Source organism: Lampetra planeri, unplaced genomic scaffold, assembly GCF_965212315.1.
Source record: "Lampetra planeri unplaced genomic scaffold, kcLamPlan1.2.h2 scaffold_196, whole genome shotgun sequence".
In the NCBI taxonomy this organism is placed as follows: Eukaryota; Metazoa; Chordata; class Hyperoartia; order Petromyzontiformes; family Petromyzontidae; genus Lampetra; species Lampetra planeri.
The window spans coordinates 106222-130246 of NW_027614712.1; the positions used below are offsets into that span (position 1 = coordinate 106222).

General features: G+C 55.6%; 1 protein-coding gene across 1 annotated transcript; it reads right to left on the reverse strand.

Annotated features, from left to right (window-relative positions):
* Positions 1–1145: 1145 nt before the first annotated feature.
* Positions 1146–23395, reverse strand: LOC144740201 (uncharacterized). The gene is made up of 9 exons (XM_078623055.1): positions 22696–23395; positions 15751–15845; positions 14508–15456; positions 13438–13808; positions 12672–12905; positions 11244–11505; positions 6106–7098; positions 1813–2085; positions 1146–1403 (listed from the first exon to the last, which is right to left on the reverse strand). Exons 3-9 carry the CDS (start codon positions 15387–15389, stop codon positions 1146–1148), a joined length of 3273 nt encoding a protein of 1090 aa, XP_078479181.1. The 5' UTR covers positions 15390–15456; positions 15751–15845; positions 22696–23395.
* Positions 23396–24025: the final 630 nt, after the last annotated feature.

Sequence of the window (24025 nt, forward strand, 5' to 3'; positions counted from 1 at the left end):
CCACACACCACACACACACACACCACACACCACACACACACACACCACACACCACACACACACATTACACACACACACACACACACACACACACACACACCACACACACACACACACACCACACACACACCACACACACACCACACACCCCACACACACACACCACACACCACACACACACCACACACCACACACACACCACACACACACACACACCACACCACACACACACACACACCACACCACACACACAAACCACACACACACCACGCTCACCCCACGCTCACCCCACGCTCACCCCACGCTCACCCCCCACGCTCACCCCCCCACGCTCACCCCCCACGCTCACCCCGTGCTCACCCCACGCTCACCCCGTGCTCACCCCACGCTCACCCCACGCTCACCCCCCACGCTCACCCCACGCTCACCCCACGCTCACCCCCCACGCTCACCCCCCACGCTCACCCCGTGCTCACCCCACGCTCACCCCGTGCTCACCCCACGCTCACCCCCGTGCTCACCCCACGCTCACCCCACGCTCACCCCCCCACGCTCACCCCGTGCTCTTGCTGTCCCTTGCACGTTGACGTCACAACAGCCACCGTCTTGGTCTGTCTACCTGTCTGTCTCCACGTCACCCTGTCTCCCTGTCTCCCTGTCTGTCTCCACGTCTCCCTGCCTGTCTCCCTGTCTCCACGTCACCCTGCCTGTCTCCCTGTCTGTCTCCACGTCTCCCTGCCTGTCTCCCTGTCTCCACGTCACCCTGTCTCCCTGTCTGTCTCCACGTCACCCTGTCTCCCTGTCTGTCTCCACGTCACCCTGTCTGTCTCCCTGTCTCCACGTCACCCTGTCTCCCTGTCTCCACGTCACCCTGTCTCCCTGTCTGTCCCCACGTCTCCACATCTTTCTCTGCCTCCACATCTCCCTGTCTCCATAGCAGCCGGTCTCCCTTCCCCTCAACCCGCCCCCCCGTGTCCCCACCCCCCCCCGTGTCCCCCCCCCGACCCCGTGTCCCCCGTCCGTGGTCCCCCCCCCCGTGTCCCCTCCCCCCGTATGTCCCCCCCCGCCCCCCCGTGTCCCCCCCCCTTTGTCCCCCCCCCCCGTGTCCCCCCCCCCTTTGTGTCCCCCCCAGCCCCCCCCCCCCGCTACCCCAGCCCCGGCCTGCGCCGCTGCTCCAGGCCCCGCACCACCAGCTCCAGGTGGCGCTGTTCCAGCAGCAGCGGCATCCTGGACGCCAGCAGCAGCCGGCACGATGGCCGCTCCCCACCCGGCCCGCCGGGGCCGCCGAGGGCCCCGTCCACCGCGGCCCCACAGCGTCGCGCGCGCCGCGCCAGGCCCGGCAGCAGAGCCAGGGCCTCCGTCACCTGGCGGCGCAGTCGCGGCCTCCCGGCGCCGGCGGCGGCCTGCGGTGGAGAGACGGGCGGGGCGAGGCGAGGTGAGGTGAGGCCCACATCAAGAGGGTGGGGGAGGGCGAGGCCCGCGTCAAGCGGACGTCGTCGTCATCGTCATCGTCACCATCGTCGTCGTCGTCGTCATCGTCACCATCGTCATCGTCACCATCGCTGTCGTCACAGTCGTCATCGTCATCGTCGTCGTCGTCATCGTCACCATCGTCATCGTCACCATCGCTGTCGTCATCGTCACCATCGTCACCATCGTCGTCGTCATCGTCATCGCCATCGTCATCGTCACCATCATCATCGTCACCATCGTCACCATCGTCATCGCCATCGTCATCGCCATCGTCATCGTCATCATCGTCGTCGTCACCATCGATCGACGCCGGCGTGGCCGCGCGTGGGGCCTCCGTACCGTGGCGACGTCGGCCCCTTCTTGCCGGTGCTGCCGGCCGAGGCACCCCAGGAGTCCGCCCATCGCGTCCTGGCCGTCCAGCACCGCCTCCAGGCGCTGTAGCAGGCGGCGCGGGCTGCGGGAACGCAGCGCTCGCTGGGTCGATGAGGTGGTGGACGAGGAGGTGGAGGTGGAGGAGAGGGTGGAGAGGGTGGTCCGGATCTGCGCGCAAGCCGCCGAGTTTGATTCCAGGTCTCCGTTGAGCAGAGCGAGGGAGCGGTGCAGGCTGGAGCGCTGGGGACGACATTGCCCATCGACTAACATTACCCAGAGACTAACATTGCCCATAGACTAACACTGCCCATAGACTAACATTGCCCAGAGACTAACATTACCCAGAGACTAACATTGCCCATAGACTAACATTACCCAGAGACTAACATTGCCCATAGACTAACATTACCCAGAGACTAACATTGCCCATAGACTAACATTACCCAGAGACTAACATTGCCCATAGACTAACATTGCCCATAGACTAACACTGCCCATAGACTAACATTGCCCATAGACTAACATTACCCATAGACTAACATTGCCCATAGACTAACATTACCCAGAGACTAACATTACCCATAGACTAACATTACCCAGAGACTAACATTACCCAGAGACTAACATTACCCAGAGACTAACATTACCCAGAGACTAACATTGCCCATAGACTAACATTACCCAGAGACTAACATTACCCAGAGACTAACATTACCCATAGACTAACATTACCCAGAGACTAACATTGCCCATAGACTAACATTACCCAGAGACTAACATTACCCAGAGACTAACATTACCCAGAGACTAACATTACCCAGAGACTAACATTACCCAGAGACTAACATTACCCAGAGACTAACATTGCCCATAGACTAACATTACCCAGAGACTAACATTGCCCATAGACTAACATTACCCAGAGACTAACATTACCCAGAGACTAACATTACCCATAGACTAACATTACCCAGAGACTAACATTGCCCATAGACTAACATTACCCATAGACTAACATTACCCAGAGACTAACATTACCCAGAGACTAACATTACCCAGAGACTAACATTGCCCATAGACTAACATTACCCAGAGACTAACATTACCCAGAGACTAACATTACCCAGAGACTAACATTACCCAGAGACTAACATTACCCAGAGACTAACATTGCCCATAGACTAACACTGCCCATAGACTAACATTACCCATAGACTAACATTACCCATAGACTAACATTACCCAGAGACTAACATTGCCCATAGACTAACACTGCCCATAGACTAACATTGCCCATAGACTAACATTGCCCATAGACTAACATTGCCCATAGACTAACATTGCCCATAGACTAACACTGCCCATAGACTAACACTGCCCATAGACTAACATTGCCCATAGACTAACATTACCCAGAGACTAACATTACCCAGAGACTAACATTGCCCATAGACTAACATTGCCCATAGACTAACACTGCCCATAGACTAACATTACCCATAGACTAACATTACCCAGAGACTAACATTGCCCATAGACTAACACTGCCCATAGACTAACATTACCCATAGACTAACATTACCCAGAGACTAACACTGCCCATAGACTAACACTGCCCATAGACTAACATTACCCATAGACTAACATTACCCAGAGACTAACATTACCCATAGACTAACATTACCCATAGACTAACATTACCCAGAGACTAACATTACCCATAGACTAACATTACCCATAGACTAACATTACCCATAGACTAACATTGCCCATAGACTAACATTACCCAGAGACTAACATTGCCCATAGACTAACATTACCCATAGACTAACACTGCCCATAGACTAACATTACCCAGAGACTAACATTGCCCATAGACTAACATTACCCATAGTCCAACACTGCACATAGACTAACATTACCCAGAGACTAACATTGCCCATAGACTAACATTGCCCATAGACTAACATTACCCATAGACTAACACTGCCCATAGACTAACATTACCCATAGACTAACATTGCCCATAGACTAACACTGCCCATAGACTAACATTGCCCATAGACTAACACTGCCCATAGACTAACATTACCCAGAGACTAACATTGCCCACAGACTAACATTACCCAGAGACTAACACTGCCCATAGACTAACATTGCCCATAGACTAACATTGCCCACAGACTAACATTACCCAGAGACTAACACTGCCCATAGACTAACATTGCCCATAGACTAACATTACCCAGAGACTAACACTGCCCATAGACTAACATTGCCCATAGACTAACATTACCCAGAGACTAACATTGCCCATAGACTAACATTACCCATAGTCCAACACTGCACATAGACTAACATTACCCATAGACTAACATTACCCATAGTCCAACACTGCACATAGACTAACATTACCCATAGACTAACATTACCCATAGACTAACACTGCCCATAGACTAACATTACCCATAGACTAACATTACCCATAGTCCAACACTGCACATAGACTAACATTACCCATAGACTAACATTACCCATAGACTAACACTGCCCATAGACTAACATTACCCATAGACTAACATTACCCATAGTCCAACACTGCACATAGACTAACATTACCCATAGACTAACATTACCCATAGACTAACATTACCCATAGTCCAACACTGCACATAGACTAACATTACCCATAGGTCTGTCAGACTCTGCCTTATCGACAGACCTGTTCTCCACCTGAAGACGGCTGCTTGCGTTGTGGCCGAAACGTCGTGAGAATTATTTTATTATGTTTTATTTGTATTATTTTATTATTTCCCTTCTACGTGACTTTACCGAAAGAACCAAGAAGATGAATCCCTGCAGTCACGAAAGCTTTAAATCGAAATTTTATGATGTTTTATTTCTATTATTTTATTAATTCCCTTCTACGTGACTTTACCGAAAGAACCAAAAAGAGAACACGACGTTTCGATCGCAACACGAGCATCCGTCTTCACCTCACCTGAAGATGGACGCTTGTGTTGCGACCTGAAACGTCGTGACTTCACCGAAAGAAGCAGAGAACAAGAAGCAGCTCTCCGCAACCCGCACCCCGTAGCTCAGAGGTCGCAAACGGGTTTTGATTCCTTACCCGTACCCGGCCACACCAGGGTCGCAAATGGGTACCCTACCCGAAATCAGTGACAAACGGTTACTCACCAGTGACTCACGGCCTACCCGTACCCGGCCGCACCAGGGTCGCAAACGGCTACCCGTACCCGTACCCGGCCGGGTACGGGTAGGGTACGGGTATCGGGTAGGGTACGGGTATCGGGTACCCGGTTGCGACCTCTGGTGTAGGCCAATCAGTGTCAATGACAATGCGTGTATGCTTATCGGTGCATGTTTGTTTGAACGTTTTGCAACAAGGACTGTGTGTGTGTGTGTGTGTTTAATGCAGAAACTTGATGCCATGAAACAGGCTGTGTCTATTTGCTGTGTTGACATCTCAACACAACTCCTGTTTTATTGCCAGAAAGGGGTAAAATCTAACAAAAGTATTAACATGCTCGGGGTTAAGCAGACATACCTATGGGACTCTTTTTTTTTTGCTGGTACGGGTATCGGGTACCCGATTGCGACCTCTGGGATGAAGCCATGTTGCAGGCGCGGGTGGGGTGATTCTAGGAACTTGAATTGTGAGAAGAGACAAGACGTTGGGAAATGAGTGACAAACGGTGACTCACCAGTGACTCACGGCCTACCCGTACCCGTACCCGGCCGCACCAGGGTCGCAAACGGGTACTGGTAGCTGGGTATCGGGTAGGGTACGGGTATCTGGTAGGGTACGGGTATCGGGTACGGGTAGGGTACGGGTATCGGGTACGGGTATCGGGTAGGGTACGGGTATCGGGTACGGGTATCGGGTAGGGTACGGGTATCTGGTAGGGTAGGGTAGGGTATCGGGTACCCGGTTGCGACCTCTGCCGTAGCTCCCCGTCAAGAACAAAAATCGACAGGGGAATAAAAAATGGCCTCCCTGTCTGTTGAAGGCGAACGACAGGGCGATCTATTCCTCTCGACGAGCTCTACGCGCATACTCTTCGGTTCTGTCGGTAAAGTCACGTAGGTTAGAAATCGAATCAAATGAAACAAACCACGACGTTTCGATCGCCAACACAAGCGGTCGTCGTCAGGCAAAGAGTGTGTGGTTTGTGGCAGTCACGAAAGCTTCAAATCAAGACGAAAAAGAACACCCCCGACGCTTTTCAAAACGCTCACCAGCTCCTCCTCATCCTCCCGCTCCTCCTCCCGCTCCTCCTCCTGCTGCTGCCGCTGCTCCTCCTGCTGCCCCTGCACCTCCGGCGGTCCGTCTGCGGCCTCCCCGCCCCCGTCCGCGAGCTCGTGCCCGGGTCCCGCCCGGAGGCTCCCACGCCGGAACCAGCCCCCGACGATCAGGGGGTAGGCCTCCTCCAGGAGCTCCAGGCCGCTGCCCACCCGGGGCCCCCGGTAGCCCCCGGGGGCCGCCCCCCTCCGGTAGTAGTCGCCGCCGTGGCCGGCGAAGGACGCGGCGCTCAGGAAGAACGAGTTGGCGTCCGTGGCCACGGCGGACGGGTCGACGTCGTCGTCGCTGTCGTCGTCGTCGTCGTCGTAGTCGTCGTCGCTCTTTCCGGGAGTTCCCCGCTTTCCCAGAATTCCCGGCGCTTCTGCGGTTCCCGGCCCGCTCGGAGACTCTCCCAGAATTCCCGGCGCTTCTGTCGTTCCCGGCCTGCTTGGAGACCCTCCCAGAATTCCCGGCGCTTCTGCGGTTCCCGACCCGCTTGGACACCCTCCCAGAATTCCCAGCGTCTCTGTCATTCCCGGCCCACTCGGAGACCCTCCCAGAATTCCCGGCGCTTCTGCGGTTCCCGACCCGCTCGGAGACCCTCCCAGAATTCCCGGCGCTTCTGTCGTTCCCGGCCCGCTCGAAGACTCTCCCAGAATTCCCAGAATTCCCGGCGCTTCGGTCGTCCCGCCAGCCCCCGGCACGTCCAGCGTTCCCGGCCAGCTCAAAGACCCTCCCAGAATTCCCGGCTTTCCCATAATTCCCGGCACTTCCGTCGTCCCACAAACCGCCGGCGTTCCCGCATCGCTGCCGCCGGACGGCTCCTCCACGAAGACGTCGTCGTCCACGCTGTCCACGGAGGGCGTCTTTCTCGGCGGGCAGTGGCCCAACAGGGCGGCCGCTGGGACGATGTCGCGCTCCTCCGACGGGCCTGGCCTGGCCTCCGCTTCCTGCGAGGGGCAATGCGAGCGAGCACAGCGTCACCGATGGCAGCCCGGTCTTGCACCACCACCCCCCCCCCACCCACACTTTGGTTCTTTGATCGTTTAAAAAACAAAGTAAATAGAAGTGTCGCGTTAATGGGGTTTTGGTGAAACAAAAGTAGAATGTCTTCTTGGTTCTTTCGGTAAAGTCACGTTGAAGGGAAATAATAAAATAATATTATTTTTATTGTTTTATTTTTATAAAACAATAAAAAGCCCATTCTACTTTTCGATTTAAAGCTTTCGTGACTGCAGGGATTCCTATTCTTGGTTCTTTCGGTAAAGTCACGTAGAAGGAAAATAATAAAATAATAGTATTTTCATTATTATTTTTATTATTTCCCTTCTACGTGACTTTACCGAAAGAACCAAGAAGATGAATCCCTGCAGTCACGAAAGCTTTAAATCGAAAAGTAGAATGGGGCTGTAACCCTTTCTGGCAATACGATATTCAAACGCCGACTAAAAGCCCTTTGCAATGACCCACGTTACTGCACTAACCACACACGCCTCAGCACTTGTGTCTGACATGCTGCCTCTGGTGTAGGCCAATCAGTCTCAAAGACAATGCAGCACAGATATAACGCACTATAGTTACATTATTATTATAGACAATGCATATGTAACGCCATGAACACACGGTGCACTTACCTGCACTAGCGGACACACGTCAGTAGGGGGTGATATGTGGCCCACCGAGGTTCCCGAGACCCAGAGGTCGCAAACGGGTTTTGATTCCTTACCCGTACCCGGCCACACCAGGGTACCTTACCCGAAATCAGTGACAAACGGTTACTCACCAGTGACTCACGGCCTACCCGTACCCGGCCGCACCAGGGTCGCAAACGGCTACCCGTGCCCGGCCGGGTACGGGTAGCCGGGTATCGGGTAGGGTACGGGTATCGGGTACCCGGTTGCGACCTCTGGTGTAGGCCAATCAGTGTCAATGACAATGCGTGTATACTTATCGGTGCATGTTTGTTTGAACGTTTTGCAACAAGGACTGTGTGTGTGTGTGTGTTTAATGCAGTAACTTGATGCCATGAAACAGGCTGTGTCTATTTGCTGTGTTGACATCTCAACACAACTCCTGTTTTATTGCCAGAAAGGGGTAAAATCTAACAAAAGTATTAACATGCTCGGGGTTAAGCAGACATACCTATGGGACTCTTTTTTTTTTGCTGGTACTTATGGAGATTTTGAAAGCCGTAAAGGCTTTACCCTCCCCCCCCCCATCCCTCCTTCAGGCAAAAATCACGGAAAACTCCTGGGAACGGGTAAAGCCTCTCACTTGTTTGTCATCGAATTGGGCCACGTTCTATTCACGTGACCACGGTTGCTAGGGAGATGTTGACTACCTCGCTTGGGATACGGGAGGTCGTGGGTTCCATCCCGACTCCGACGCCTGCTGCTGTATATTTAGAGTTTGCCGCGTCTCTCTGTCTCTCTCCGTGGTCGCGTGGATTTTTCTCCGGCTCTTGCGGTCTTTCCCCTCCACATTTTAGCATCACCACGGCGTTTAGAGTATTTGCCTACTGCTGTATATTTGCACGTGTTGATGATTATGGTGGTGGTGGTGGTGGTGAGCCACTTCGTGCGAGATATTATTTGCGACCGCCAGGTCACTCATGAAAGAGAGCTACTACATCGCAGCTGTGGTGGGGGGGGCCTTACACCTTTGATCAGCCGCCGTCGGGTGGAGGAGGGGGTCCACGACACAACAGTGACGTTCACACAATCACCCAACCCGACAGAAACCGACCGCGGATGAAGATGACCAGAAGGGAATTTACAAAGCGCCTTAATCAAGGCGCTTTACGCAGAATTAAGAACGGGGCAACAACGCGCGCACATGTGTGTGTTTGTGCGTGTGTATGTCTGTGCATGTCTGTGCATGTCTGTGTGTGTGTTTGTGTGTGAGTGTCTGTGTGCATGTCTGTGTGTGTGTTTGTATGTCTGTGTGTGTGTGTGCGTGTGTGTGTCTGTGTGTGTTTGTGTGTGTCTATGTGCATGTGTCTGTGTGTGTGTTTGTGTCTGTGTGTCTGTGTGTGTGTTTGTGTCTGTGTGTCTGTGTGCATGTCTGTGTGTATGTCTGTGTGTGTGTTTGTGTGAGTGTTTGTGTGTGTGTGTCTGTGTGTGTCTATGTTTGTGTGTGTCTGTGTGCGTGTTTGTGTGTGTGTATGTCTGTGTGTGTGTTTGTGTGTGTCTGTGTGTGTGTTTGTGTGTGTCTGTGCGTGTGTGTGTTTGTGTGAGTGTTTGTGTGTGTCTGTGTGTGTGTTTGTGTGTGTGTCTGTGTGCGTGTCTGTGTGTGTGTTTGTGTGTGTGTTTGTGTGTGTGTGTCTTGTGTGTGTGTTTGTGTGTGTGTGTCTGTGTGTGTCTATGTTTGTGTGTGTCTGTGTGCGTGTCTGTGTGTGTGTTTGTGTGTGTGTATGTCTGTGTGTGTGTTTGTGTGTGTCTGTGTGTGTGTTTGTGTGTGTCTGTGTGTGTGTTTGTGCGTGTGTATGTCTGTGTGTGTGTTTGTGTGAGTGTTTGTGTGTGTCTGTGTGTGTGTTTGTGTGCGTGTCTGTGTGTGTGTTTGTGTGTGTGTCTGTGTGTGTGTATGTCTGTGTGTGTGTTTGTGTGTGTGTGTCTGTGTGTGTCTATGTTTGTGTGTGTCTGTGTGCGTGTCTGTGTGTGTGTTTGTGTGTGTGTATGTCTGTGTGTGTGTTTGTGTGTGTCTGTGTGTTTGTGTGTGTCTGTGTGTGTGTTTGTGCGTGTCTGTGTGTGTGTTTGTGTGTGTGTATGTCTGTGTGTGTGTTTGTGTGTGTGTATGTCTGTGTGTGTATGTCTGTGTGTGTCTATGTTTGTGTGTGTCTGTGTGCGTGTCTGTGTGTGTGTTTGTGTGTGTGTATGTCTGTGTGTGTGTTTGTGTGTGTCTGTGTGTGTGTTTGTGTGTGTCTGTGTGTGTGTATGTCTGTGTGTGTGTCTGTGTGTGTGTTTGTGTGTGTGTATGTCTGTGTGTGTGTGTGTGTGGAGCGGTGGTGTAGTGGTTAGCGCTATGCTGCGCTACGAACCTAGCGACCCGGGTTCGATTCCCGCTCATGGCCAACACCGGTGACGATTATCTGAACCGGTCCTGAGCCTCCCCTAGGTCGACTCAGCCTCAAATGAGTACCTGGTGAGGTGTGTAGTAAACATTGTCACTGGGGAGACAAAGGCGACCGGGCGGTGTTGGCCACCCACCCCCTCGTGTGCCGTGCCGGCCTTCATAGGTCCTCGCTGTTAAGGCTACACGGGGAATCTTTGTCTTTGTGATGGTGAAGATGAGCTGAATGAAATAGACGAGACGAAGCAGCGGGGGCGAATCTTTGACGATGATGAATGGAATTAATGAATGGGGGTTAACAAGTGGTAGTCGTATCGTGAGAATAATTTTGATTCCGACAGGAGATGATGACACGTAGCCGATGGTGATGAGGACAGCAGGAGCGGAAGGACGTTCAAGCGGTCGTGGCTTTTCGCGGCGTAGCGGTCGTGAATCGTCTTCGTCACCATCGTCATCGTCACCATCGTCGTCGTCACCATCGTCGTCGTCACCATCGTCGTCGTCGTCGTCGTCGTCATCGTCACCATCGTCATCGTCACCATCGTCACCGTCATCGTCGTCGTCGTCGTCGTCGTCATCGTCACCATCGTCGTCGTCACCATCGTCATCGTCACCATCGTCGTCGTCGTCGTCGTCACCATCGTCACCATCGTCGTCGTCACCATCGTCATCGTCACCATCGTCGTCGTCGTCGTCTCCATCGTCATCGTCACCATCGTCATCGTCATCGTCACCGTCGTCGTCGTCGTCGTCGTCGTCGTCGTCGTCGTCACCATCGTCACCATCGTCGTCGTCACCATCGTCATCGTCACCATCGTCGTCGTCTCCATCGTCATCGTCACCATCGCCACCGTCGTCATCGTCATCACCATCGTCACCATCGTCATCGTCACCATCGTCATCGTCACCATCGCCATCGTCACCATCGTCATCGTCATCACCATCGTCATCACCATCGTCATCACCATCGTCATCGTCACCATCGTCATCGTCATCACCGTCGTCATCGTCACCGGCGCTCGCTCACCCCCCGCTCCCGGCGGCTCCAGACGCCGCTGCCGTCACCGCGCTGGCGCGCGACTCGCGGCCGTCTCTCCAGCAGCTCCTCCACGGAGCGAGCTCGACCCTCGGAGAGGGGCCGGCTCCCCGGGAGGAGGAGGTGGTGGTGGTGGTTGTGGTGGTGGTGGTGACGGTGGTGGTGGCGGTCGCCCCCCACGCCCGCCGCCACCGCCATCGCCGCCACGTCGTCCCCCCCAACCTCCGAGTCGTCGATCATGCTCCCCTCGCTCCTGTGTGTGGGGGGTCACGTGGGGGTCACGTGGGGGGGTCACGGGGGGGGGGGGTCACCGGGGGGTCACAGGGTTAGGATCAGGGTTTGGTTCAGGCGTAGTAGGGGCAAGAGTTAGGACTGTGAGTCGGGGTTAGGGTTTTGTGAAGGGGCTTTGGTTAGAACTCGGGGTTATGGGTTAGAGAAGTTAGGGTTGGTGTTAGGGTCAGGGTTTGGTTAAGGGCTTGGGTTAGGATTATGGGTTAGAGAAGTTAGGACTGGGGTCAGGGTTAAGGGCTAGGGTTTGGTTGGGGTTAAGGTGGATTTCGGGTTAGCGGGAAGGGCTATTGTAAGAGCTATGGTTTTGGGTTATAGTTAGGCTCAGGGTTAAGGGTATATCCTATACACACACACACACATAACGCTTCGCACAGATGCATTCAAGAATCCATGACTGCAAAGTGACTCTCCGTGTCCCCGTGTCTCCCCGTGCCCAAAGTTTTAGCGAGAATCTCCATTTTAAATGTTCTGGCCTCGTGGGCGGGGCTACCCGAGTAGTGGGTGGAGCTACCCGAGTAGTGGGCGGAGCTAGCCAGGTAGTGGGCGGAGCTACCTGTGTAGTGGGCGGAGCTACCTGAGCAGTGGGTGGAGCTACCCGTGTAGTGGGCGGAGCTAGCCAGGTAGTGGGCGGAGCTACCCGTGTAGTGGGCGGAGCTACCCAAGCAGTGGGCGGAGCTAACCAGGTAGTGGGTGGAGCTACCTGTGTAGTGGGTGGAGCTACCTGAGTAGTGGGTGGAGCTACATGAGTAGTGGGTGGAGCTACATGAGTAGTGGGTGGAGCTACCTGAGTAGTGGGTGGAGCTACCCGTGTAGTGGGTGGAGCTACCCGAGCAGTGGGTGGGGCTGACGGTGAGGGCGAGCATTACCACCAACACCAATACCCGCGCCATTCGCCACTAAGTGACGTCACCACGGCGTCTGTGCCAGGCCAGGTGCACTTTGAGGCTACCACGTGAAGTGTCGAAGGCTCGCTGACGGGAGGTCTCGGGACAGGCCCAGTTCTGTCGTATCACCACCACCACAACCACCACCACCCCATTGAGCCTCCCAGAAACCCCTGCACAACAACAAGAGGGCAGCCGTTTTGGGGGGGGGGGGGGGGGGGGGGGGGGGGCCGCCTCGCCACACCTGCTCAAGGCCTTGGCCGGACCCGGACCGACGGACATCATCGACGGCACGCGCAGATATCTCCCGCCGGGCATCAGCGCCACTTTCCGCGCCTCGTGGTCGGACAAAGACGGGGAGAGCGACGGCGAGTGGCCCCCGTGGGAGCCGGCCGCGCCCGGCCAGTCGAGCCGCGGCAGCGAGGCGTGATGGGAAGGGCCGCCGCCCTCCCTGCGGTTGTCCTGCTGCTTGGCGGAGCTGCAGGGAGACACAAAGCGGGGATCAGAGGTCGCAACCGGGTACCAGATACCCGTACTCTACCCGATTGCCGGCTACCCGTACCCGGCCGGGTATGGGTACGGGTAGGCAGTGAGTTACTGGTGAGTAACCGTTTGTCACTCATGACCCAACGTCTTGTCTCTTCTCACAATTCAAATTCCTAGAATCAACCCACCCGCGCCTGCAACATGGCTTCACACTCAACCCCAGAGAGAGCGGGTGAGAGCGAGAGTGAGAGTGAGCAAGAGTGAGAGCGAGAGAGAGAGCGAGAGAGAGAGTGAGAGAGAGCGAGAGAGAGAGCGAGAGTGAGAGCGAGAGCGAGCGAGAGAGAGAGAGTGAGAGTGAGAGCGAGAGAGAGAGGGAGAGAGAGCGGGAGAGTGAGCAAGTGAGAGAGAGAGCGAGAGAGAGAGTGAGAGCAAGCGAGAGAGAGAGAGAGCAAGAGTGAGAGAGAGCGAGAGAGAGAGAGCGACACAACGAGCGGCGCCCGCGAGCGTCTGCAGCAGTCACCAACCGTTCCCTCGCCTCCTCCGACGCCGACGGCTTCCGCGACGCCATCTTGAAGAGGCTCGGCAGTGACCAGTGGTGGGCGCGTCCCTTCTGCGGCCTCTCCCCCGGTGCGGCCAGCGTCGCCGAGGACGACGCTGCGGCGGCGGAGGCGGCGCCACCTCCCGAGGCCCGCGAGAGGCTTCCGGCCTTCCCGGCGGCTCCGGCGGCGCCGTCCAGGCTGGGCAGCGAGGTGTAGTGCGAGGGGCCGCGCGGCGCTCCGGGTTGGCCCGTCGGGGTCGACGTGGCCGGACCTTTCCGGGAGTTCCCGCCGGCAGTGGCGGCAGCGGCGACCGAGTCGTGGGAGCGCCCCGGGGGGAGCTTTCCACCGGCGGCCACCTGCGGGAGAAGCGGGAACTCAAATTGCGGAACGGCGGTGGCAAGAATAGCCGCAGTCGATCCGCTGCTGGATGAAGGCCTTCCCCCGACACCCCGTGACCAACACCGCAATCAAACTAAATCAGAAGCACCATTGGAACCTCATTTGCCAGTAAAAATGTGATAATTGGTTTTTTGCCCTTTTATCTGGCAACAAAACTGACACCTTTTTTTTTTGCTTACCCCCGAGCTCTCATACTCTGATGGTGCATTGTCTTTGAGTTGTGCGCCTTTTGGCGTCATCTGGTCCAACACCATGTGAGACTAGGCTCTGAGGAAAGCTGTCTCGGGTGTGGACCAATCAACTTCAAGGACAGTGCATATCATTATCAGAGTTGTGTTTTTTGTTTGCATTATGACCGCAGGCATTGTGGTCAATGCAAACATGACTCCTCGTAAAAAAAGGTGTCAGTTTTGTTGCCAAATAAAAGGGTAAAAAAACAATTATCATAAACCGGAAGCGTTACATCTGACACCACCTTGGGGGGGCAGTCGCCCCCAATTCGCTGTTACCCCTAGGGACAGGTGAGGGGGAGGGTGGCGGGGGGGGGGGGGGAGGGCGCCCCCCAAAGCACGTGGCTTGGGGGGGGCAGTCGCCCCCAATTCGCCGTTACCCCTAGGGACAGGTGAGGGGGAGGGTGCGGGAGGGGGGGTTCACACCTCCTCCCCGCGGCCCGACTTGGTGCGTCCGAGCCGGTGCTTGAGCAGCGACGTCATGAGCGGCGTCTGCCGCAGCGCTGCCAGCCAGCTCTTCTTGCCATCGCCCGGCGCTGGCTGCTGCTGCTGCGTCGTGGATGCGGACGTTGAAGACGACGATGACGACGACGAGCCGGAGATGGAGCCCAGCGTCTCGCACGACGCCGAGAATGCCCGGCCGTTGGGCGCGTGGGCGCCCGACCCCAGCGTCGAACGGTCGCCGATGCCGCCGCCGCCGCCACCGCCACCGCCACGGCGACCGCCGCCGGCCCGCTCCGGGTCAGGCCTCATGGTGGGGTCGGCCCTGGTGGCCGCCCTCGGCCGTAGCCACAGCGGCGCGGCGAGACCGGCCACGGGCCTGGCGCCCAGCCCCCCGTCTGGGCGGTCGCCGTCGGGCTGCCGATCCGTCTGCCGCATCCCCGGCATCCCCGGCGTCTCGTCCCCCTGGCCGGCTCCTCCGAGCCACGTCCGTTCGCTCTCCCAGTCCGGCGGCAGCCGAGTTCCCGGTCGAAAATAATCGGCGTCGCCGCCGCTTTCGTCGTCGTCGTCGCCGCCTCCTCCGCCCGCGGTCCGGTCGGCCCCGCCGCCACGGCCACGCCAGGCCACCGGGCCGCACAGCTCTCGCCGGGTGAGCGACGTGGCCCGGAGTACGCGCGACTGGGCGGCCCGCACGCTGCTCATGTAGCCCAGCTCGTCCCCGCTCCCGCTGTCCTCCGGCTCGCTGCTCGTCAGCCGCCCGGCGACATTTCGGGGGCTCGTTCGGGTCGCCGCGTTGGAGGCGTGCTGCAACACCAATGCCGCCCGCGCCGCTGCGATCATCTCCGTCATCTCCGTCATCGTCGTCATCGTGTTTGCGGTACCGTGGCGGCGATGGTGACGGTGGTGGTGTTACAGCGGAGGCGTTTCGCAGAAGCTGCTTGCATTGCACACGGGGATGAATTTCATCTCAGGGATGCTCAAGGATCACATTTCGCGACGTGACGTGCGCTCATGGTATCGGTTCCACCCCTCCCACCGTAAATGTTTAATTGCTGTTTGAAGCGATTGTCGTGTGGTATTATTTTTCGTCCTTCGCTGAAACTTCCAGAACTAATGGCAATTCGTCCCCGAAAGCTCTCCGCCCTTTGGCGGTTTCACCCGACGGGAGCCCGCCGCACCGTTACGATGCGTGACGCTCTTAGCTGCCGCGCGCGCGCATGCGCTGTACCTGTTGGCGGCTTCCATGGCAGCGGGGGGAAAGTGCGGGCGGCCCAACTGCCCACTCTTCCGAGATGCGCTGCCACCACCTCGGCCCTGCAGCAACTACGGTCGCACACGGGGGGGGGGGGGGGGACAGGGAAAGCCGACGGCAAACCGGTTTAACAAGCAGCAGCAGCAGCAGTAGTGCGGGTTGGGCCATAAGAAGCAATGGCCTCAATTGCTTCGCCCAAAGTGAAATAAAAACACAAACTCTAATTGATAGAAAATAATTTATGGAGACGCGATGTAATTCTGCACGAACCCCGGAACCTGCAAATTTTAGTTGTTGATGAAGCCGTCGAGGCGAAAATCAGCTTCGTCCGACATCATTCAGTTTGTAACGAAAGCGTCGTCTTGGTCTGCACGTTCAGTGCAAGCACGCGAGCGCTCCAGGCGGCTTTGATGATCTCTGTGCTGCAATTCTCGCACCGGCTGCAATCTTGCGTGGAACAAGACGCGAGTCCTTGTACCCAAGACAGAGGTCGCAACCGGGTACCCGATACCCGTACCCTACCCGATACCCGGCTACCCGTACCCGGCCGGGTACGGGTACGGGTACCCGTTTGCGACTCTGGTGCGGCCAGGTACGGGTACGGGTAGGCCGTGAGTCACTTGTGAGTAACCGTTTGTCACTCATTTCGGGTAGGGTACGGATAGCGTACGGGTACCCGTACCCGGCCGGGTACCCGTACCCGTACCCGGCCGGGTACGGGTACGGGTACCCGTTTGCGACCCTGGTGCGGCCGGGTACGGGTAAGGAATCAAAACCCGTTTGCGACCTCTGACCCAAGACCATCGTGCGATCCCCAATTGAACGGTGGAGTGTCTCTCCGTCGAAGTTTCGGGGCGTCTCATCGATGCTCTCCCTTCACTTGCTCAAGAAGAATTCGGAGATCAACCGGTTCGGGGTCTGCCAACGCGGCGTTTCGCATACAACCCCCCATCGTTGCCGATTCCCGAATGTCGTAACGATAAATCGACGGCCAGATACGGTGCGGAGCTGGGAGCCGTTGGGGTCTTAAAAAATCCCGGATAGTCTCTCTCGTGTCGAAATTGTCGAACGGTTGCCACCGAAATGTATTTCCAACTATTCCTGCTTGCTGCCGAGGTGTATAACCGGTCAATCATGAACTCCCCAGGCTTCTACTTTATTATTGACGCAAATTTTTTTTTTTTTAACAAAATCTTTTTCACACAAAATACCGCAATTTCGAAGCAGGCCGTTACTTATGGCCCACCAATGTAGTAGCAGTTGTAGGGCTTCTGAATGTCTTTTATTATGCTTTATTTATATTATTTTATTATTTCCATTCTACGTGACTTTACCGAAAGAACCAAGAAGATGAATCCCTGCAGTCACCAAAGCTTTGAATCGGCATTTAAAAACTTACGAACCGTGAACGAATTGTGATCGTAAGTCAAGGACGGTGGCTATTGCGAATAACAACAGGTCGGGTCAAACCACTGTGCCATGGCCCACTCTTAATTACGACCCCAGACTCTTTAACCCAACCGCTATCATTCGCACGTGACATCTTCACTAAAACCAGCGTCCGCTGTTCCCTGACAATGACCCCTAAGCCCATGGCACGTGGTCTCCCCGTGACCTCCTGCCAACAGCCACGCTTCAAGCGGCTGCTGTTTGTATTTTGGACAGAGCCTCCGGGTGAAAGGCGTTTTCAGAAGTTGTAAATTATTATTATGACCATCATCATTGCCCTACATTCCTGGCGGGGAGAAGCCGGTTTAACGATTCAACGACCGGGGGTTTTATTTTTGCGATTTAAAGCTTCCGTGACTGCAGGGATTCATCTTCTTGGTTCTTTCGGTAAAGTCACGTAGAATGGAAATAATAAAATAATAAAACACAATAAAATAATTTGATTGTTTATTATGTTTATTATGTTATGTTTATTATGTTTATTTTATTATGTTTTATTTTTATTATTTTATTATTTCCATTCTACGTGACTTTACCGAAAGAACCAAGAAGACCGGGGGTTTCTTGATTTTCTTGACCAGGTGATCATTTCATTCCCGCGCCCCCAACGTAATCCTCATGAAAACTCCCGAATGGCGTGAAAGTGTTGATCCGTAAACTACTATTCTCCCGCTCTCTCTCGCTAGCCTCTTCTTCCTCTCCGTACCCCCTCCCCTCCACTGAAGGTCCACCGCCTGAAACGTCAGCCATTAGGGATGTTTATATTTAGAAAGGCACGTGGTGTTGCACGTGTGGAATGTGTCGAGGAGGATTTGTGTGTGTGTGTGTGTTTTTTATTAGCTACCATACGAGCACATTGTGTGGCGGCTATTGCTGCTATAAACGGAATGTATTGTCACGATGGTGGGGCCCGGGACTGGTCACATTCCACGACGCCTCGGCCTCAGGGGGCCAGAGGCCGCCCCCTCCACACCCAATGCCGACAGCGGTTACTCAACGCTGGCTCCCAGCCTGAACTCTGGCTCCTTGCCTGAACCCTGGCTCCCACACTCAACCCCGGCTCCCACACTCAACCCTGGCTCCCACAGTCAACCCTGGCTCCCACACTCAACCCTGGCTCTCACACTCAACCCTGGCTCGCACACTCAACCCTGGCTCCCACACTCAACCCTGGCTCCCACACTCAACCCTGGCTCCCACACGCAACCCTGGCTCCCACACTCAACCCTGGCTCCCACACTCAACCCTGGCTCCCACGCTCCACCCTGGCTCCCACACTCAACCCTGGCTCCCACAGTCAACCCTGGCTCCCACACTCAACCCTGGCTCCCACACTCAACCCTGACTCCCACACTCAACCCTGGCTCTCACACTCAACCCTGGCTCCCACACTCAACCCTGGCTCCCACACTCAACCCTGGCTCCCACACTCAACCCTGGCTCCCACACTCAACCCTGGCTCCCACACTCAACCCTGGCTCCCACGCTCCACCCTGGCTCCCACACTCAACCCTGGCTCCCACACTCAACCCTGGCTCCCACACTCAACCCTGGCTCCCACACTCAACCCTGGCTCCCACACTCAACCCTGACTCCCACACTCAACCCTGGCTCTCACATTCAACCCTGGCTCCCACACTCAACCCTGGCTCCCACACTCAACCCTGGCTCCCACACTCAACCCTGGCTCCCACACTCAAGCCCGACTCCCACACTCAACCTTGGCTCCCACACTCAACCCTGGCTCCCACACGCAACCCTGGCTCCCACACTCAAGCCCGACTCCCACACTCAACCCTGGCTCCCACACTCAACCCTGGCTCCCACACTCAACCCTGGCTCCCACACTCAACCCTCGCTCTCAGTCAACCCTGGCTCCCACACTCAACCCTGGCTCCCACACTCAACTCTGGCTCCCACACTCAACCCTGGCTCCCACACTCAACCCTGGTTCCCACACTCAACCCTGGCTCCCACACTCAACCCTGGCTCCCACACTCAACCCTGGCTCCCACACTCAACCCTCACTCTCAGTCAACCCTGGCTCCCACACTCAACCCTGGCTCCCACACTCAACTCTGGCTCCCACACTCAACCTTGGCTCCCACACGCAACCCTGGCTCTCACATTCAACCCTGGCTCCCACACTCAACCCTGGCTCCCACACTCAAGCCCGACTCCCACACTCAAGCCCGACTCCCACACTCAACCCTGGCTCCCACACTCAAGCCCGACTCCCACACTCAACCCTGGCTCTCACACTCAACCCTGGCTCCCACACTCAACCCTGGCTCCCACACTCAACCCTGGCTCCCACACTCAAGCCCGACTCCCACACTCAACCCTGGCTCCCACACTCAACCCTGGCTCCCACACTCAACCCTGGCTCCCACACTCAACCCTCGCTCTCAGTCAACCCTGGCTCCCACACTCAACCCTGGCTCCCACACTCAACTCTGGCTCCCACACTCAACCCTGGCTCCCACACTCAACCCTGGTTCCCACACTCAACCCTGGCTCCCACACTCAACCCTGGCTCCCACACTCAACCCTGGCTCCCACACTCAACCCTCGCTCTCAGTCAACCCTGGCTCCCACACTCAACCCTGGCTCCCACACTCAACTCTGGCTCCCACACTCAACCCTGGCTCCCACACGCAACCCTGGCTCTCACATTCAACCCTGGCTCCCACACTCAACCCTGGCTCCCACACTCAACCCTGGCTCCCACACTCAACCCTGGCTCCCACACTCAAGCCCGACTCCCACACTCAACCTTGGCTCCCACACTCAACCCTGGCTCCCACACGCAACCCTGGCTCCCACACTCAAGCCCGACTCCCACACTCAAGCCCGACTCCCACACTCAACCCTGGCTCCCACACTCAACCCTGGCTCCCACACTCAAGCCCGACTCCCACACTCAACCCTGGCTCTCACACTCAACCCTGGCTCCCACACTCAACCCTGGCTCCCACACTCAACCCTGGCTCCCACACTCAAGCCCGACTCCCACACTCAACCCTGGCTCCCACACTCAACCCTGGCTCCCACACTCAACCCTGGCTCCCACACTCAACCCTCGCTCTCAGTCAACCCTGGCTCCCACACTCAACCCTGGCTCCCACACTCAACTCTGGCTCCCACACTCAACCCTGGCTCCCACACTCAACCCTGGTTCCCACACTCAACCCTGGCTCCCACACTCAACCCTGGCTCCCACACTCAACCCTGGCTCCCACACTCAACCCTCGCTCTCAGTCAACCCTGGCTCCCACACTCAACCCTGGCTCCCACACTCAACTCTGGCTCCCACACTCAACCCTGGCTCCCACACTCAACCCTGGCTCCCACACTCAACCCTGGCTCCCACACTCAACCCTGGCTCCCACACTCAACCCTGGCTCCCACACTCAACCCTGGCTCTCACACTCAACCCTGGCTCCCACTCAACCCTGGCTCCCACACTCAACCCTGGCTCCCACACTCAACCCTGGCTCCCACACTCAACCCTGGCTCCCACAATCAACCCTGGCTCCCACACTCAACCCTGACTCCCACGCTCCACCCTGGCTCTCACAGTCAACCCTGGCTCTCACACTCAACCCTGGCTCCCACTAAACCCTGGCTCCCACACTCAACCCTGGCTCCCACACTCAACCCTGGCTCCCACGCTCCACCCTGGCTCCCACACTCAACCCTGGCTCCCACACTCAACCCTGGCTCCCACACTCAACCCTGACTCCCACGCTCCACCCTGGCTCTCACAGTCAACCCTGGCTCCCACACTCAACCCTGGCTCCCACACTCAACCCTGGCTCCCACACTCAACCCTGGCTCCCACAACTCACCCTGGCTCCCACTCAACCCTGGCTCCCACACTCAACCCTGGCTCTCACAGTCAACCCTGGCTCTCAGGCTCAACTCTGGCTCTCAGGCTGAAATAACCATGGCAACCGACCTTAAACCGTGAGTGTCACACCCAGTATCTATAAATACGCACCTGTGCCCCAGGGATGTGAAAACAACAGCACTTGGCATGGACACACACACAAGCACACACAGGTACACACACACAGGTACACACACACACAGGCACACAGAGGTACACACACACAGGTACACACACACACAGGTAGACACACACACATGTACACATACACAGGTACACACACACATAGGTACACACAGGTACACACACAGGTACACACACACATAGGTACACACAGGTACACACATACACAGTTACCCAAACACACAGGTACACACACAGGTACACACACACAGGTACACACACGCACAGTTACCCAAACACACAAGTACACACACACAGGTACACACACACACACAGGTACACACACACACACAGGTACACACACACACACACAGGTACACACACCCTCCCACTACACTACTACTACACTACCACTACTACACTACTACTACACTACTACTACTACACTCCTACTACACTCCTACTACACTACTACTACACTACTACTACACTACTACTGCACTACTACTGCACTACTACTGCACTACTACTGCACTACTACTACTACACTACTACTACACTACTACTACACTACTACTGCACTACTACTGCACTACTACTGCACTACTACTACACTACCACTACACTACTACTACACTACTACTACACCACTACTACACTACTACTACACCACTACTACTACACTACTACTACTCCTGACGTGGTTGTTATCTGGGCTTACACCTGAACGTGACATCGTAGTCATCGTTGTTGTCTCTGCATCTACATCAGCAGCAGCTGTACGACAACAACAACAACAGGAGGAGGAGGAGGTGGAGACCTGCGGGTACCATCACTGCATCTACATCAGCAGCAGTAACAGCTGTACGACAACAACAACGACAACAACAACGACAACAACAACAACAGGAGGAGGAGGCCACTCAGCGACAGCAGGCCTCGTGCTGTGTGGGAAGGAGAACGGCAGACGGGGAGGGAGAGGGAGGGAGACACACACACAGACATACACACACACACAGACACACACAGACACACACAGACACACACATACACACACACAGATACACAGACACACATAGACACACACACAGACACACACAGACACACACACAGACACACACACACAGACACACACAGACACACACACAGACACACACAGACACACACACAGATACACATACACACACACAGACACACACACAGACACACACACAGACACACACACAGATACACAGACACACACAGACACACACACAGACACACACACAGATACACAGACACACACAGACACACACACACAGACACACACACAGACACACACACAGACACAGACACACACACAGACACACACAGACACTCACACATAGACACACACACAGACACACACACAGACACACACACAGACACACACACAGAGAGTTGGCCCTTGATCCAGCAATGGAGTGACCACGACTCACCTTGATGAGGGTTGACGGTCAGGGTGGCTGACACTCTCAGCTCCCTGTCTGTCTGTGTGTCTCTGTCTGTCTGTCTGTGTGTCTCTGTCTGTGTCTCTGTCTCTCTCTCTGTGTCTCTGTCTGTCTGTCTCTGTCTGTGTCTGTCTGTGTCTGTCTGTGTCTGTCTGTCTCTGTCTGTGTCTGTCTGTGGCTCTGTCTGTGTGTCTCTGTATGTCTCTGTCTGTGTCTCTGTCTGTCTCTGTCTGTCTCTCTGTGTCTCTCTGTGTCTCTCTCTCTCTGTTTCTCTCTGTGTCTCTCTGTCTGTGTCTCTGTCTCTCTCTCTGTGTCTCTGTCTGTGTGTCTCTCTCTCTCTGTGTCTCTGTCTCTCTCTCTGTGTGTGTCTCTCTCTGTGTGTGTGTCTCTCTCTCTCTCTGTGTGTCTCTGTCTCTCTCTCTGTGTCTGTGTCTGTGTCTCTCTCTCTCTCTGTCTCTGTCTCTCTCTCTCTGTGTGTCTCTCTCTCTCTCTGTGTGTGTCTCTCTCTGTCTCTCTGTGTCTCTGTCTTTGTGTGTCTCTCTCTCTCTCTCTCTGTGTGTCTCTGTCTCTCTGTGTGTCTGTCTGCGTCTGTCTCCGACTTCTCACGCTCACCTGCGCATCGGGTGGGAGGGTTCCTGGAGGCGACGTCTGCATCGTCTGACGGGCAACTCTCCGCTTCCTGCAAACCCCCCCCCCTCTCATCTCCCCTTTCTCTCTCACCTCCCTCCCTCCCCCCTCTCTCACCTCCCCCTCTCTCACCTCCCCACCTCTCTCACCTCCCCACCTCTCATCTCCCCTTTCTCTCTCACCTCCCTCCCTCCCTCCCCCCCTCTCTCACCTCCCTCCCTCTCACCTCCCCCTCTCTCACCTCCACCTCTCTCACCTCCACCTCTCTCACCTCCACCTCTCACCTCCACCTCTCTCACCTCCACCTCTCACCTCCACCTCTCTCACCTCCCCACCTCTCTCCTCCCTCCCTCCCTCCCCCCTCCTCCTCTCTCTCACCTCACTCCCTCTCACCCCCACCTCCCTGATACAGGTGAGTTAGGTGATACAGGTGAGTTAGGTGATACAGGTGATACAGGTGATACAGGTGAGTTAGGTGATACAGGTGAGTTAGGTGCGTTAGGTGATACAGGTGAGTTAGGTGATACAGGTGAGTCAGGTGATACAGGTGAGTTAGGTGATACAGGTGAGTTAGGTGATACAGGTGATACAGGTGATACAGGTGAGTTAGGTGATACAGGTGAGTTAGGTGCGTTAGGTGATACAGGTGAGTTAGGTGATACAGGTGAGTCAGGTGATACAGGTGAGTTAG